At 53.0% G+C, this 17125-nt stretch overlaps 1 protein-coding gene across 1 annotated transcript; it reads left to right on the forward strand.

Annotated features, from left to right (window-relative positions):
• The first annotated feature begins 476 nt into the window (after positions 1–476).
• On the forward strand, positions 477–16843 carry LOC120674521 (putative zinc finger CCCH domain-containing protein 21). The gene is made up of 3 exons (XM_039955689.1): positions 477–530; positions 14917–15613; positions 16437–16843. Exons 1-3 carry the CDS (start codon positions 477–479, stop codon positions 16460–16462), a joined length of 777 nt encoding a protein of 258 aa, XP_039811623.1. The 3' UTR covers positions 16463–16843.
• Positions 16844–17125: the final 282 nt, after the last annotated feature.

Consider the following 17125-nt stretch of genomic DNA (forward strand, 5'->3'; position numbering starts at 1 on the left):
GCACATCAAAATTCAAAACATTGGAATGGACGATGTGCTACCGAACAGTACATGTGTTGCCAGTATTAGATTCCCATGGAAACCACAAGATTTCGAGCAACGGCGGCTTGTTCTTGCAGCACCAGCCCTAGACGATTGCAAGATAAAGAGGGGCGCGTGCGTGGTATGATCACGGAAAGCGACATGCTCCCGAGGGGGATTCCCTGATGATTGTTCGGAAAGCACCGTGCGGTCTTGTACGCAAAGAAGCCCCGGCCGGGGTATGCGAGGAGCAAAAGGGGGAAAGGGGAAAATGGCCTGGCCGGCGCTGGCTGAGTTGGCCGCCTGCCACACGCAACGCGAGGCGAGCGCGAGCGCGAGCGGATCCATCTGCGAGCGCGCGCCAGGCACAACCACCTGCGGCGTCCGGACGTCCCGGCCCCCGACCGACGGGATGACATGCGGGCCACGGGAACGGCCGCCCCGAGCGGCCCCACATGTCGGTGTGGTTTTTCTACGCCGCCTTTCCGTTTCTGTCGCCCTCGCACAAGGTGAGAGAGAGGCCACGGGTTGGGGCGTACGGTGCGGGTGAGGCTACTGACGGATGGGCCCGTGGAGGTGGGACCCGCACGTCGGTGTGGAGCGTGCTTGAAGCGTCCCCTCATAAGAGAAGACTTAAATGTGATACAAAACATCAGTCGCAAGAGGCTGATGCCACATTTATTACATCAGATGGTTCAAAACCTTACAAACCTTGGCGGACACTCGATACAGATGATAATAATAATTAACCAAGCTACGACATAACACCAGACCGCGAACCACATAGGGTCTACTACGGGCTCAGAGTACTGCGACAGCGGAGGCATCTCAACAGGGCCGGTTCCACAGGCAAGGTTGGGTGTAGAACGATAACTCTACTCGGCGTCGTCTGGTACGAAGTCCGGGTCTTCTTCTGTAAAAAGTAAGAGTGGGGTGAGTACAAACGTACTCAGCAAGTCCAACCACACCCACGGAGGGGGGTTATAACAGAATAATATGCATAGGTAAATCAAGGATAAGGTTACGGTTTAATTTGCAGAAAAATGACATTTTATGCAGGGGTTTATTTTACGAAAAACCTTTTAGAAATCAGTTTTTGCAGTAACACAGAGATCAGGTCTTAAAACTGCTACCGGACTCCCCGTCCGTCGTAGCACACGGCACAACTGCCGGAACCAACTCCAAAACAACTCACACCAGCCCATCCCAATGAAACACTAGTTATGTGACCACACCGTAACTCGCCCAATACCGTGGGCACGGACTATTCGAATAGATTCTTAACTCTGCAGAGGTGTGCAACTTTACCCACAAGTAGGATACCACAACTCGAACACCGTCGTGTTGGTGTAGATCCCAACATAGCCATTACCCACCATAGCTAAGCCTGACTAGCCATCACGGGATACACCAAGGGGTCATTGACCGTTCACTTAGGTATAACCGGGCATAAGTCACTCGGGGCTTATCCCTTTTCCTTAGTCACCCGTTGCTCTCAGCTCTCCTGATGGCTACCACACCAACTAGTGGGATTTATGCTACGCCGTTGCCCATTCAACGGTCGAGTGGTTTGCACGATAGTGGAGTTAGGTGAGATGACACACCAACTCGGTCCTTAGACACGACAAGATGGATGTCTCCCTTCTCGCTCTGCCACGCAGGCACAAGCACACCAATCGGCAAATCACACAGAAATGCCGTCCATCTCGCCCATACTCATCTTTCGAAAATCCACATTTTATCCCTTCCCACACGCACACATTTTCTTTATCAAATAAATCATATTAAGGGTAAAGTCCTAAGCGTTTCTAATATCGATTAACGTCCAAGCAAAATCAGACATTAATCTAGGTGGTCAAGGAATGGTCATCACAAATCAAGGGGTGGCTATCCAACCGTGTTTTCATGCAAGTAAAACATATGCAACTTTATAAAACAGGCCATTGGGTTGTGTTCATAAAAACTAGGACAGAAACATGCATCAAAGGATGGGATTGAACTTGCCGTCTTCAAAGCCTTCGGGGAAGTCCTGTCCTTCGGGCTCGGGGTCGCGGAACGGGTCCTCGTTCACCTGCTCACAGCACTGCTCGTCAACGGGTTCTCCTTCGTTCACTCCGTGGTCTACAGCGCACACAAACAGGCACACAATCAAAACACAGAAAATAAAGATTTGTCGTCGAGCTCGAAACGGGAACACATGAAATATAGAGCATAGATTGTTATTTTTGAATGGTTTCTGAATGGTATGGCCAGAACTGAGTTAGGAGAGGCGGGGTAAAATTTTAGGTTAAGCCGGGGTCATTAAGCACATAAAATGATAGGTCAGGGAAGCGTTTAGGCCCCAAACAGGGGTCCAGGGACCTAATTGTAATTAAGATTAAGTAGGCAGGGGCTTGGTTTATATTTTAGAAGCTTCTTGGGTTAATCTGAAAGAGTCAGGGGCTTAGTTGTAAATAACTTTATATGGTGGGGGTTTATTTTGGGAATATAACAAAAAGGGGGGTTTTAATTGCAAAAGTATCAAGAGGTGGAAGGGCTCTTAAGGAAATATAAGAAAGGGGAGGGGTTAAGGGCAAAAACGCCCTGTCCTCTTCCTCCCCCGCGCTGGAAACAGGGGAGGGGGGTACGCCGGCGGCGGTCTCGGGCCGGCGGTCCGGGGCTCGAGGGCGGCCGGGATCACGGGGGAAAGGGTACTGGGGCCCTGGAGGCTCGATTCCCTTTTCCAATTTCGGAGAAGGGGCCTGCAGGGGGGGGAGAGCGGCGGCCATGGCCGCGGCGGGCGCTCTGCGGCCCTGGGTGGCGTGAGCAGGGCGGCTCGGGACGGGTTGGCGGGGGTAGAGGAATAGGGGGAAGGGAGGAACTCCGCGCGCCCCCTACCTTGGGCCGAGGCGACGCGAGGAGGCGGGGCGACGGAAGCGGCGGCGGCGGCCTGCAGAGCGTGCGGCGGCGGTGCTGCGGAGTGGGAGAGAAGGGCGGAAGGTGGCAGTAGGCAGTTGTAGAGCGAACGGGCGGCGTGAGTGGCCTTTTTATAGGGCGAGATAGGCGGTGGCGACGCCGGGGTAGGTGGCCGGCGGGGAAGCTCCGAGAACGGCCCTTAATGGCGTGGGCGGCGAGGATCTGTGCGGGCGTCAACGGGGCGGGCGCGCATGGCGATGGGACACGACGCTGCGGCTGCGGCCGGCGCAGGCGGCGCTGTGCCGAAGTCGCCGCCGCTGTGCAGTGTCAACGGCAGTCGCTTCGTGTCGCGGCGTCGCGTCGCAGCGTGCCGTGCGCGTGAGCGTGCACGGGCGGCCCGGAGGCGGTGCGCGCGGCCTGGACAGGTCGGGGTGGGGAGCGGTGGCGTGGTGCGGTCGGCGCCGTGGCGAGCCTGTGCCTGCGCGCGCGTGTGCGTACGCGTGGGCACGGCCCGGGGGTGGTGAGCGCGCGGCGGCGGCAGGTGACCGGGGCGCGGGGCTGCCCTGCAGCGTGGGCGCGCGCGGCAGGGGCAGTGCCGAGAGCGGGAAGCGGCCCGGGGAGGGAGCTGGGGCGAGGGTGGCGCGGCCGAGCCGTGCGGGGCAGCGGCCGGGATCAGGGTCCAGGGGGCGTGCGGCCGCGCTCGGGAAAGGAGGGAGGAAAGGAAGGAGAGGGGAGAAAAAAAAAGAAAAAGGGGAAAAGAAAAGATGGAGAAAAAGAAAAGAAGAGAAAAAAAGAATAGAGAAGGGAAAGTAAAAATGGAGGAAGAGGGAAGAGGGAGAGTGAGTGCGCCCGGCGGCGACTGCGGCCGCGGTCGGCCACCCGCGGTGTCGGTCGCGCGTGCGCGGGCCAGGGAAGGTGAGGCACGTCGAGCAGGGTGGCGGGGCGGCCACGTGCGGCAGGAAGGGAGGGGCCGGGCCGAGCGTGCTCGGCAGAGAAGGAGAGGGAGAAAGGAGGGAGAGAAAAAGAGAGGGAGAGAGATTCGCGGCGACGATCGCGACAGGCAGTCGCGTATGGGATACAAGCGATCGTGCGACGCGGAACAGGACGGTGGTGAGGAAAAAGAGAGGGGTTCGGGACAGGAAAGGTTTCCGGGAATTAGGGTTCTAGGTTTTCAGAATGATCTCGAGCTCAACGACGAAACACAACATTAGTGCATGTTTTATTTTAGTCAATTTTCGGGATGTTACAAACCTACCCCACTTAAAATGAATCTCGTCCTCGAGATTCGACTGGTTCCTAAATAAGTGGGGAAATTCCTTCCTTAGAGCGTCCTCGCGTTCCCAGGTCGCTTCTTCCACACCGTGTCTGCTCCACTGGACTCTGCAGATTCGCACTTCAGAGTTTCTAGTTCTTCTAGTAACAGTATCTAGGATCTTGATCGGTATCTCCTGGTACCGTAGATCTGGCTGTAAATCTATTGTTTCTACTGGCACGTGTTCTGCCTCGGGTACCCTCAAACATCTCCTTAGCTGCGAGACGTGGAACACTGGATGTATATCTGACATTTCTTCTGGTAACTCCAGACGGTATGCTACTGTCCCAACTTTCTTTAGAACCTGATATGGTCCAATGTATCGGGGAGCCAGCTTTCCCTGTACCTGAAATCTTCGGGTTCCTCGAATGGGTGACACCTTGAGATACACGAAATCTCCTGGGTTGAAATTTACTTCCCGTCTTTTCTTGTCGGCGTAATTCTTCTGCCGAGACTGGGCCGCCTTTATCTTTTTCCTGATCTCGGCGACTCTTTCTTCTGCTTCTTTTATGAGTGCGGGCCCGACTAGGGCACGTTCTCCGACTTCTGACCACATCAGAGGGGTCCTGCATTTTCTCCCGTACAGAGCTTCGAACGGCGACATGCCCAGGCTTGCTTGATACCCATTGTTGTATGAGAACTCGGCATAGGGTAGACTCTGTTCCCAATCTTTGCCGTAAGTGAGAACACATGCTCTCAACATATCTTCCAAAATCTGATTTACCCTTTCTGTCTGACCATCAGTCTGCGGGTGATAAGCAGAACTAAAGTCTAGCTTGGTGCCCATAGCTTTATGCAAGCTCTTCCAAAATCTTGAGGTGAACTGGGTCCCTCTATCTGAAACGATTCGGCTGGGCACACCATGCAATTTCACTATGTTCTCTATATAGAGCTTAGCTAGCTTCTCCCCGTCATAGTTGGTCCGTACGGGTATGAAGTGAGCTGATTTAGTAAGGCGATCCACTATTACCCATATGGAGTCATGTCCTTTCTGGGTTCTGGGCAAGCCCACCACAAAGTCCATTCCTACTTCATCCCATTTCCACACCGGGATGGGTAGGGGTTGCAGTAATCCTGCCGGCTTCTGGTGTTCAGCTTTGATTCTCTGGCAAGTATCACAACGGGCGACAAATCGTGCAATATCTGCCTTCATCCCATTCCACCAATACTTCTGTTTTATGTCCATGTACATTTTGGTGGATCCTGGGTGAATTGAGTAGGCCGAGTTATGGGCTTCATCCATGATCATCTGCCTGAAATCTCCTTTCTGGGGCACACAAATCCTGTCTTTATACCACAACGTTCCCTTATTATCAACTCGAAAGTCTGGGGCCTTATTTTCTCCGGTTTGCCTCCGGATTTCCATCAGTCCTTTGTCCGATCTTTGGGCTTTCCTGATTCTTTCCTCCAGAGTGGATTGAACGTTCAGCACTTGGCTGGAGCCTCGAGGGACAATGTGCACATTTAGTCGCGCCATTTCTTCTTGTAAATGGTCATTCTTAGGCCCGTAAGATTTCCGACTTAGAGCATCAGCTACTACATTTGCTTTCCCTGGGTGATATTGAATTTCCAAATTATAATCTTTGACTAATTCTAACCATCTTCTTTGCCTCAAGTTCAAGTCCGGCTGGGTGAAGATATACTTCAGACTTTTGTGGTCGGTGAAGATTTCACACTTATTTCCAATTAAATAATGTCTCCAGATCTTAAGTGCGTGCACTACGGCTGCAAGTTCTAAGTCATGGGTCGGGTAATTTTGCTCATGAGTCCTGAGCTGACGGGAAGCATATGCAACGACTTTTCCATCTTGCATCAGTACACAACCCAATCCTTGTCGGGACGCATCACAATAGATGACAAAATCCCGATGAATATCCGGCAGGATTAGCACTGGGGCTGTCGTCAATCTTCGCTTCAACTCCTGGAAGCTCCTCTCACACGATTCCGTCCAGGTGAACTTCTTTTCTTTCTTGAGCAGCTCTGTCATGGGCCGGGCTATTTTAGAAAACCCTTCAATGAATCTCCGATAATACCCAGCTAATCCAAGAAAACTCCTGATCTCACTCACATTGGTCGGCGGCTGCCAGTTGGATACTGCTTCGACCTTCTCGGGGTCTACTGCCACTCCTTCTGCGGTCAAAATATGACCAAGGAAGGCTACTTTCTCCAGCCAAAATTCACACTTGCTGAACTTGGCGTATAGCCTATGCACTCTCAGTTCTTCCAAAACTACCCTCAGGTGCTGCTCGTGCTCCTGAATGCTCTTCGAGTAAATAAGTATGTCGTCAATGAAGACTACGACAAACTTATCTAGCTCGTCCATAAAAACCTTATTCATGAGGTTCATGAAATAAGCAGGTGCATTTGTTAGTCCAAAAGACATCACTGTGAACTCAAATTGTCCGTATCGGGTGACAAAGGCTGTCTTCGGGATGTCGCTTTCCCTAATCTTGAGCTGAAAATATCCGGACCTTAGGTCAATCTTGGAAAAGTACTTAGCTCCTTTTAATTGATCGAAAAGGTCATCGATCCTGGGAAGGGGGTACTTGTTTTTGATAGTGACCTCGTTCAGTGCTCGATAATCAACGCACAACCTCATACTTCCATCTTTCTTCTTGACAAATAGGACCGGGGCTCCCCAAGGTGACGAACTTGGCCTGATGAAGCCAATTCGCTGTAACTCCTCTAGCTGTTTCTTTAACTCTGCCAACTCAGAGGCTGCCATCCTATAGGGTCTTTTGGCTATGGGGGCGGTTCCAGGAACAAGATCAATGACAAATTCTATGTCCCTATCTGGGGGCATACCGGGAAGTTCTTCGGGAAAGACATCGGGATATTCATTCACTACTGGGACTTCTTCCAAGGACTTGGCTTCCATGCTGAATACCATCGGGTTTGCTCCACATTCCCGGGTATGACAGGTCACTCGGACTCCCTCCGGGTTTGTTAGATGGACTACTTTGTCCGTACAACCTATGAGGCCATTGTGTTTGCTCAGCCAATCCATTCCAAGGATCACATCTATCCCTTCTGACTTAAGTACTACTAGGTCTGCTAGAAACTCTACCCCACTTAAATTGATCCTTACCCGTAGACAACCCAGTTGACACCTGATGTCTCCTCCGGGCGTCCGGGTTATTAGGGGTGTTTTTAGTAGTACCGTAGGTATTTTATGTTTCTCCACAAAGCTCGAGGATATGAATGAGTGTGATGCTCCAGAATCAAACAGTACTGTTGCAAGAGTTGAGCTGACTAGGTACTCACCGAGTACTACGCCCTGGGCTCCTTGAGCTTCCTGTGCGTCGATGTGGTTGACACGGGCTCGTCCAAAAGACTGCTGGGATTGCCTCTGCTGGTTGTTGTTGTTGTTGCTGTTGCCACGGAGGGGCACTCGGTTGGCACCGGTCAGCACTGGCTTGGGTCCGTTTACTGTGTTGGAGAAAGCCGAAGTAGCAGGCTTGTTCTTGGCATAGGGGCAGTCGGCGATGAAATGCCCTGTCTCTCGGCAGTTGAAACAGGCCCTCACATTGCTGTTGTTGTTGGTGACCTGGCTCGCATTATTCTGTGAGGCCCTCATGGTGTTCTGGCTTCTGGGCTGTGTGTTAGGGGTCCGTGGTCCTGTCACTTGAGACTGAGTTTTGTACTGCATTGGGGCTTGGGACCTTGGCGCGTTGTAGTTGAGACTTCTGGTTTTCTGGAAACGATCCTGCTGGCGTGACTTACTCTCCAGGAACTTGCGCTTGTTCTCTTTTCTTTCCTCAATCTTAGCCCTCTCGGTGAGGATTGCCTTGTTCATCAAGGTGTTGAAATCAGGGTAGATCTGAGGAGTGAGCAGGGTCCTGAGTTCTGGGTTTAGTCCCTCCTTGAACATGTCCTGCTTCTTCTCGTCGTCGTTCACTTCGTCTGGTGCATATCGAGACAGCTCCATAAACTGGTGAGTATATTCTTCCACCGACATACTCCCCTACTGAAGTGCGCGGAATTCATCCGCCTTGCGCTTCATGGTGGCCGAGGGGATGTGATAACGGCGGAACTCCCTCACGAATTCATTCCAGGTGATGATGGAGGCATCTCTGGCAGCAGCGCAGTAATTCTCCCACCAGGCTAAGGCAGTCCCGGTGAGTTGATGTGCAGCCAGAAGAACTTTATCTCAATCCTGGCACCCAAATGGCTCGAGCTTCCTTTGGATCACGCGGAGCCAGTCATCTGCATCCAAGGGGTTGCTGGATCCGGCAAAAGTGGGTGGCTTGGCCCTCAGAAAAGCTGTCAGCTTGTCATTAAAGGTCTGCTCTCGTGGCTGCCTGTTCACTAGAGCATTGGCCAGTGTCTCCAGTATGAGAGTCTGGTTATGGATTACTTGTGCCAGGTCCACGAAAGGTGGTGGTGGTGGTGGCAGCTGGGCACCATGATTTTCTCCTCTGCCCTGACTCACTTCTTGTTCTTCCTGAGGATGGTTTTGCCCGTCAGGGTGTATTCCTGCATCAGCGGCTGCAGGGTCCCTGACGCGGGAGGCCCTTGTGATGCTCCGGGAAACCATCTGCAGAACGAGTGGATTGGGACTAAGATTAGGTGATGTTTAAGTTGGTTAATTCGTATTTTTGAAAAGGCAGCATCTTTCTACTGCAGAAAAGCACACAAGCACACAACAAATCAAACAACAAGCACAACAACTTTATTACTGCAAAAGGGGGGGTACAACAAGGGGCAAGGTCAACGCGTACTACACGACCGGGTACACAACAACAAAAGAAAAGGGGCACTGATCTTCTTCGGACCACACGGCTTCATTCCTTGTCGGTTGCTCGCGCTTCAGGCAGACTCATTGGCTTGTGTGGGTTCCTCCCTCGGAAAGGAACTCACGACCTCCGGGGAAACGAGTGGTCCCGGTTCGCCATCCTCTAGACCTCCGTTTTCCCGGGGTTGCGTTGCGGCTTCTCTTGCGGCGGTGGCCGTAGACCTCCCAAGATTCTCGGGTGGGGCTAGTGGGTTTCCAACGAGTGGTCCCCATCCTATGACGGGCGTTCCGAGCAGAACATGGTCTTCTCCTATTGCCGGGACTGGGGTCCCACCATTAGCCCATTCTTGCATACGCCGGTCTCGGGCTTGCCTGAGGCTCTCCTGAGCAACTGCTTCACTGCTGACCGCGGCTGCGGCTCTTGCCTCGGCTTGGACTGCTCGGATCTGCTGCAATCTTAGCGCGAGCTCTGCTTGCTCGGCTCGATGGGTCTGTTCCCTCAGCAGGTTGGCTTGCTCATCAAAGAGCTGATCCAGGGAGGCTAGGTAGGTAGCCACTTGGTACAGGAGAACTTCTTCATGGCGACGCCGTTCCAGGCTTCTCATTCGGGCTTCCCAAACTGGAGTTCTGATGGCTGGTGGGAAGAACCTCATTGGTGTGGGGGTGAGGTGTCTTTCGAAAATCCGGCACAGATAACGAAGTGCTTTCCTGCCGGCTAGGGGATAGGTGTCCTGGTGCCTAAACCCTGTAGCAGTCACTCGCCATGACAGAATGTCGGGGTAGCGGTCACTTCTGGCGACGACTAGGATCACCCTGCAGCGGAGAGTGCCATGATGCTCGTACTCTCTGCTGTAGTACCTTGGGCGTTCCGTGACGCCAAGGCTCTCCAGGGCGTTGATCAAGAGGCTGGGGAAGCCAGGTGCAGCTTGGCAATCGCCCTGGGTCCATCCTTCCTCAGCCATCTGAAAACACAGATATGGTGAAAAACTTGCACAATTATTTGAGGTACACAAAGGGGTAGATGATTTTTATTTATGGCGTCATGGTGAGGTACAACTTCGTGGGTACATGATTATTATTAAAGGTTCTAGCTTGGAGACAACTCCTATCATGGAGACTCTTCCTCGATCCTAAGAGGGCGCTTCTTCAGTGGGAGATACTGATCCATCATGTCATCCTCGGTCTGAGTTCCTTTATCCCAGTGGGTCTCTTCAGGTTCTTCTTCTTCAGTTTGAGTTCCAACATCCCAATGGGTTTCCATGGGCTCCTCCTCTTCGGCCTGAATGCCTACATCCCATTGAGCCTCTTCGGGTTCTTCTTCTTCGTCTTCTTCTATCCATCCACCTATTCCCCAACGAGCCTCATACCTCCGCATACGAGCTTGGAAAGCGGCTAGCGAGTCCTCGGCGCGTGTGGCTCTTGCCCGCTGTTCTTCCAATTCTTCCTCTTTTTCATCCATTTGGACTTGGAGGGCGGCTAGGGAATACTCGGCATGGAAAGTCCTCGACCGTTGTTCCTCCATCTCCTGGGTTGCTTTTTCTGCTCTGTGGACCTGCTGTTTCAGTTGTGCTGCTTGCTCGCGATAGAGCTCATCCAGGCCGGTGAGATAGATGGATAAGTGAGAGACCGTGTCTTCCAGGTCTTCTTCTTCTCTTCCAAGTCCTCTCATCCTGGCAATCCACGTGCGTCCTCTTCCTTCGGTCGGCGGGTAAAATCCCATAGGAGTACGCTGGAGGTGATGCCTGTAGATCACACGCAGACGCCGCAGGGCTTTGCGGGCGGCTTTCCGATAGGTATCCGGGAAACGGAATCCAGTGGTGGAGATGAACCAAGGGTCCACATCAGGATAGCGGGTGCTTCTTGCTATGAAGATCATCAGGTCACACCGAAGAGTGCCCTTGGAGTCGTACTCCCGGTAAAGAAACTCTGGCGGATCCACAACTCCAATGCGTTCCAGGCTGAGTATCAACAACTTTGGAAGGCCGGGCTCTGCGAAACAGATTCCGCCGATCCATCCATTGTCAGCCATCTGGAACAGGGCAAGAACCAAAGGTAAGTATTTGTGTGAGGAAAGGATTAAGGATAGAAAAGTCCTAAGGTGAAAGGTCCTGAAAAAGGGTTTCGCTCCTAGGGTCACGTCCTATGGCCAACCTACGGCTCTGATACCACCTGAAGCGTCCCCTCATAAGAGAAGACTTAAATGTGATACAAAACATCAGTCCCAAGAGGCTGATGCCACATTTATTACATCAGATGGTTCAAAACCTTACAAACCTTGGCGGACACTCGATACAGATGATAATAATAATTAACCAAGCTACGACATAACACCAGACCGCGAACCACATAGGGTCTACTACGGGCTCAGAGTACTGCGACAGCGGAGGCATCTCAACAGGGCCGGTTCCACAGGCAAGGTTGGGTGTAGAACGATAACTCTACTCGGCGTCGTCTGGTACGAAGTCCGGGTCTTCTTCTGTAAAAAGTAAGAGTGGGGTGAGTACAAACGTACTCAGCAAGTCCAACCACACCCACGGAGGGGGGTTATAACAGAATAATATGCATAGGTAAATCAAGGATAAGGTTACGGTTTAATTTGCAGAAAAATGACATTTTATGCAGGGGTTTATTTTACGAAAAACCTTTTAGAAATCAGTTTTTGCAGTAACACAGAGATCAGGTCTTAAAACTGCTACCGGACTCCCCGTCCGTCGTAGCACACGGCACAACTGCCGGAACCAACTCCAAAACAACTCACACCAGCCCATCCCAATGAAACACTAGTTATGTGACCACACCGTAACTCGCCCAATACCGTGGGCACGGACTATTCGAATAGATTCTTAACTCTGCAGAGGTGTGCAACTTTACCCACAAGTAGGATACCACAACTCGAACACCGTCGTGTTGGTGTAGATCCCAACATAGCCATTACCCACCATAGCTAAGCCTGACTAGCCATCACGGGATACACCAAGGGGTCATTGACCGTTCACTTAGGTATAACCGGGCATAAGTCACTCGGGGCTTATCCCTTTTCCTTAGTCACCCGTTGCTCTCAGCTCTCCTGATGGCTACCACACCAACTAGTGGGATTTATGCTACGCCGTTGCCCATTCAACGGTCGAGTGGTTTGCACGATAGTGGAGTTAGGTGAGATGACACACCAACTCGGTCCTTAGACACGACAAGATGGATGTCTCCCTTCTCGCTCTGCCACGCAGGCACAAGCACACCAATCGGCAAATCACACAGAAATGCCGTCCATCTCGCCCATACTCATCTTTCGAAAATCCACATTTTATCCCTTCCCACACGCACACATTTTCTTTATCAAATAAATCATATTAAGGGTAAAGTCCTAAGCGTTTCTAATATCGATTAACGTCCAAGCAAAATCAGACATTAATCTAGGTGGTCAAGGAATGGTCATCACAAATCAAGGGGTGGCTATCCAACCGTGTTTTCATGCAAGTAAAACATATGCAACTTTATAAAACAGGCCATTGGGTTGTGTTCATAAAAACTAGGACAGAAACATGCATCAAAGGATGGGATTGAACTTGCCGTCTTCAAAGCCTTCGGGGAAGTCCTGTCCTTCGGGCTCGGGGTCGCGGAACGGGTCCTCGTTCACCTGCTCACAGCACTGCTCGTCAACGGGTTCTCCTTCGTTCACTCCGTGGTCTACAGCGCACACAAACAGGCACACAATCAAAACACAGAAAATAAAGATTTGTCGTCGAGCTCGAAACGGGAACACATGAAATATAGAGCATAGATTGTTATTTTTGAATGGTTTCTGAATGGTATGGCCAGAACTGAGTTAGGAGAGGCGGGGTAAAATTTTAGGTTAAGCCGGGGTCATTAAGCACATAAAATGATAGGTCAGGGAAGCGTTTAGGCCCTAAACAGGGGTCCAGGGACCTAATTGTAATTAAGATTAAGTAGGCAGGGGCTTGGTTTATATTTTAGAAGCTTCTTGGGTTAATCTGAAAGAGTCAGGGGCTTAGTTGTAAATAACTTTATATGGTGGGGGTTTATTTTGGGAATATAACAAAAAGGGGGGTTTTAATTGCAAAAGTATCAAGAGGTGGAAGGGCTCTTAAGGAAATATAAGAAAGGGGAGGGGTTAAGGGCAAAAACGCCCTGTCCTCTTCCTCCCCCGCGCTGGAAACAGGGGAGGGGGGTACGCCGGCAGCGGTCTCGGGCCGGCGGTCCGGGGCTCGAGGGCGGCCGGGATCACGGGGGAAAGGGTACTGGGGCCCTGGAGGCTCGATTCCCTTTTCCAATTTCGGAGAAGGGGCCTGCAGGGGGGGGAGAGCGGCGGCCATGGCCGCGGCGGGCGCTCTGCGGCCCTGGGTGGCGTGAGCAGGGCGGCTCGGGACGGGTTGGCGGGGGTAGAGGAATAGGGGGAAGGGAGGAACTCCGCGCGCCCCCTACCTTGGGCCGAGGCGACGCGAGGAGGCGGGGCGACGGAAGCGGCGGCGGCGGCCTGCAGAGCGTGCGGCGGCGGTGCTGCGGAGTGGGAGAGAAGGGCGGAAGGTGGCAGTAGGCAGTTGTAGAGCGAACGGGCGGCGTGAGTGGCCTTTTTATAGGGCGAGATAGGCGGTGGCGACGCCGGGGTAGGTGGCCGGCGGGGAAGCTCCGAGAACGGCCCTTAATGGCGTGGGCGGCGAGGATCTGTGCGGGCGTCAACGGGGCGGGCGCGCATGGCGATGGGACACGACGCTGCGGCTGCGGCCGGCGCAGGCGGCGCTGTGCCGAAGTCGCCGCCGCTGTGCAGCGTCAACGGCAGTCGCTTCGTGTCGCGGCGTCGCGTCGCAGCGTGCCGTGCGCAAGCCTAGCATACCGACATAGCACATCAAAATTCAAACATTGGAATGGACGATGTGCTATCGAACAGTACATGTGTTGCCAGTATTAGATTCCCATGGAAACCACAAGATTTCGAGCAACGGGCTTGTTCTTGCAGCACCAGCCCTAGACGATTGCAAGATAGAGGGGCGCGTGCGTGGTATGATCACGGAAAGCGACATGCCCCCGAGGGGATTCCCTGATGATTGTTCGGAAAGCACCGTGCGGTCTTGTACGCAAAGAAGCCCCGGCCGGGGTATGCGAGGAGCAAAAGGGGGGAAGGGGAAAATGGCCTGGCCGGCGCTAGCTGAGTTGGCCGCCTGCCACACGCAACGCGAGGCGAGCGCGAGCGCGAGCGGATCCATCTGCGAGCGCGCGCCAGGCACAACCGGACGAGGCTCCGCTGCAGTTGGCCGCCGTGCAGTTGAGTCACTGCGTGTGGGCCTGCACGAGTGGGGTCCATGTGGCAGTGACCCAAGCGTGCTCGGCAGAGAAGGAGAGGGAGAAAGGAGGAGAGAAAAAGAGAGGGAGAGAGATTCGCGGCGACGATCACGACAGGCAGTCGCGTATGGGCGACAAGCGATCGTGCGACGCGGAACAGGACGGTGGTGAGGAAAAAGAGAGGGGTTCGGGACAGGAAAGGTTTCCGGGAATTAGGGTTCTAGGTTTTCAGAATGATCTCGAGCTCAACGACGAAACACAACATTAGCGCATGTTTTATTTTAGTCAATTTTCGGGATGTTACAGTGCTGGTCTGGAAGATCAAAATGTCTCGGCTCTGGTTCGAATGTTCAGGTCTTGTTTGGTTGGGGAAAGAGAAAAAAATTTCTGGTTTTCAAATCCATGTGTTTAGTTGCAACAGTCGGGAATTTGGGCCCAGGGGATGGGGCCATAGGTGGGGCCCACGGCCGCTTGCGTTACGCGCACCCGTCGCCTGCCCCAGCGCAACGATGCGCCCGCCTCCCCCCTCCCCCAGGACTCTTCCGCTTCCCCTACACGTGCCGCCGCCGGCCGCCGTATTGCCGTCCATTCCACAGATCCGGTGGCCGCTACCCACCACACACCGGATCTGCGGTCGGCGGACCTACCGCCATCGTAGGAGGCGCAGCAACGGCGCCTCAAGGTCGGGGCCGGACCGGCGGCCGCCGCCCCGTGTTCGGCCCCTCCTCCGCCGCGCAGGCCATCGGATCCGCCGCCGTCGGCCCCAATCGTCGTCCTTCTCGGCCGCGGCACCGTCCCCTCCCGTGGAAGACCTACGCCGCCCAAGGTTGGGTGCCCCATTTTCAGCCACCTCCGCCTGCCTTCATCCGGTGCGCAGGCCGGCCTCCTGCCTTCCCCCGCTGCACGTTCTGCGCCAGGCTTCTGCGGGATCCAGCGTCCCGCCGCGCATCCCTCCCCGGCCGCCGTCCGCCATCCTTCCTTGCCGCGGCCACCGTCCGGCCACATCCGCCCTGCCGCCCCGTTTCCCGAGCGCGGCCACCTCCGGGCTCCGCCTCTTCGCCTCACACCTCCTCCCCAGTGCATCCCGATTCATTCACGCTGCCGTCGGCCTCCTCGACGCCTGCACTACCTCCACGTCGAGAACCTGCACCTCTTCCTCCTCGTCGAGGAGCTCGTGGTCGCCGAGCAGAGCAATCTGGCGTCCGCGGTGGCTCTGGCACCGCCGCTGAAGCCCGTGCAAGCTGAAGCAGCATCCGGATGCGCCCCGAAGAGCATCTCCATACGCTCGAAGTGCTTCATCTCGCCACAGCAGCCACTGCGCGAGATCCAACCACAGCGCGTCCCTGGCGAAGGAGGTTAGACCCCAAATCTCACTATTGGATAGCAGCAATTTCACATCGCCCAGAACCTTGCCTGTTCAATGTTCCTCTCGCTAGAATTTGCACATAACAAATCACTAGTTCCTGAAATTTGGTAATAATCGGGAGCAGTTTGGCTTATGCTACAATTAAATTGGGGGAGAACTCAACACTAGCTTCCAGAATCACACGAGCACTGGTAATTCTCGGTTGGAATCATCAGGCATTTACAACTGCATAAATGGTCAGGATATGTTGAATGGATTTAATTCAGAATAGTGTACTGAAATTTCGAAAGCATTCAGCTCATGGTTACACAAGGCAGGCATTGCTGAATTCGACAAGTTGGAATTACACCTCAAATTTTTTACTCATGTTTTGCATCTGCCTATGCTGCAACTGGATGTTGAGATATGATCTTTAATTTTGGGAATGCCGGAAAAGGTGTGGTGATGTTATGGTTTGCTTGGTTTTGGTCAATCTGAATAAGCAAAATTTATCCTAAAAAAGCTGAAGTAGCAGGTTCAGTAAAATGGCCTTAATTCATCAATTCGTAACTTTTTTCATTTTGGTTACAAACTGATTAGCAGTCTGTTATAGCTGATAGGGCGTTGATGATTTGGCTTAATTCGGCAAACCAATTCTGAACTCAATATTTATTTACACGAATTCTATGTTTGATGGTTACAAACTGATTATCTGTCTCTGTTAGCTGATAGGGCATTGATATGGCTTAATTCGGCAAACCAATTCTGAACTTATTTTTTGTTACACGGATTCTATGTTTGACGGACCTTGTCACTGGGAATGGCGATCACAGGACACAGGGGGCAAGGAGAAAGATGACGGGGAGGTGGAGAGGGCATGGTGCTATGAAGACGGAGCTGTGCAACAAGTGGGAATTGCTATGAGGATGACGCGAACACGTGTGAGGCCTATGAAGTTGAAGACAATGTGAACATAAATGCGGTCCGCGATGAAATTGCATATGCATGATTTTTGGCACAAAGGCATGTGTGTGTGAATTTATGTATGCTGACAGATGTTTTTTTTGGCACAAAGGCACAAAGTTATGTATGCTGTGTTGGAATGTTTGCGGACATGTTTATGTGAACTTATCAATTTCACATTTCAGGTACACATAGGTGTGTGCATGTAGTATTTATTGACTTTCTATGAACTTGGTTTTACCAAACATATGGAAATGTTTTCATGAATTTTTTTTCACTTCGTAACCAAACAGGGCCTCACAGGGGAACGGGGTGCTGCGAGCCTGCGGCGTTCACGTGACCGCTCGCTCCCAGTCCCCGCCGCCCGCCGGACGAGTCGTCGCTGTGGGCTGTGACTTGCTCCTGCTCGCGACTGCGTGGCTGCCATGTGGGGCCTGACCGGCTGGCTCCATGCGACGCAGACACAGGCAGAAGGGGGGAGGGAGCTTTTCGCGACGCGACCCGACCGTCCGAGTGTTTGATTCGCGCGCCTGTAGATTCGTCCGTGGTCTGCGTGCAT

Source organism: Panicum virgatum, chromosome 5N (assembly GCF_016808335.1).
Source record: "Panicum virgatum strain AP13 chromosome 5N, P.virgatum_v5, whole genome shotgun sequence".
In the NCBI taxonomy this organism is placed as follows: domain Eukaryota; kingdom Viridiplantae; phylum Streptophyta; class Magnoliopsida; order Poales; family Poaceae; genus Panicum; species Panicum virgatum.

What these genes read in the sequence shown, in the direction of transcription:
- LOC120674521 (XM_039955689.1), top strand. Translation starts at nt 477, where the DNA reads ATGTCGGTGTGGTTTTTCTACGCCGCCTTTCCGTTTCTGTCGCCCTCG. An exon ending in TTCTGTCGCCCTCGCACAAG is followed by an intron (nt 531 to 14,916) that starts GTGAGAGAGAGG and finishes CCGCCATCGTAG; the next exon opens with GAGGCGCAGCAACGGCGCCT. An exon ending in GCGCGTCCCTGGCGAAGGAG is followed by an intron (nt 15,614 to 16,436) that starts GTTAGACCCCAA and finishes TGGCGATCACAG; the next exon opens with GACACAGGGGGCAAGGAGAA.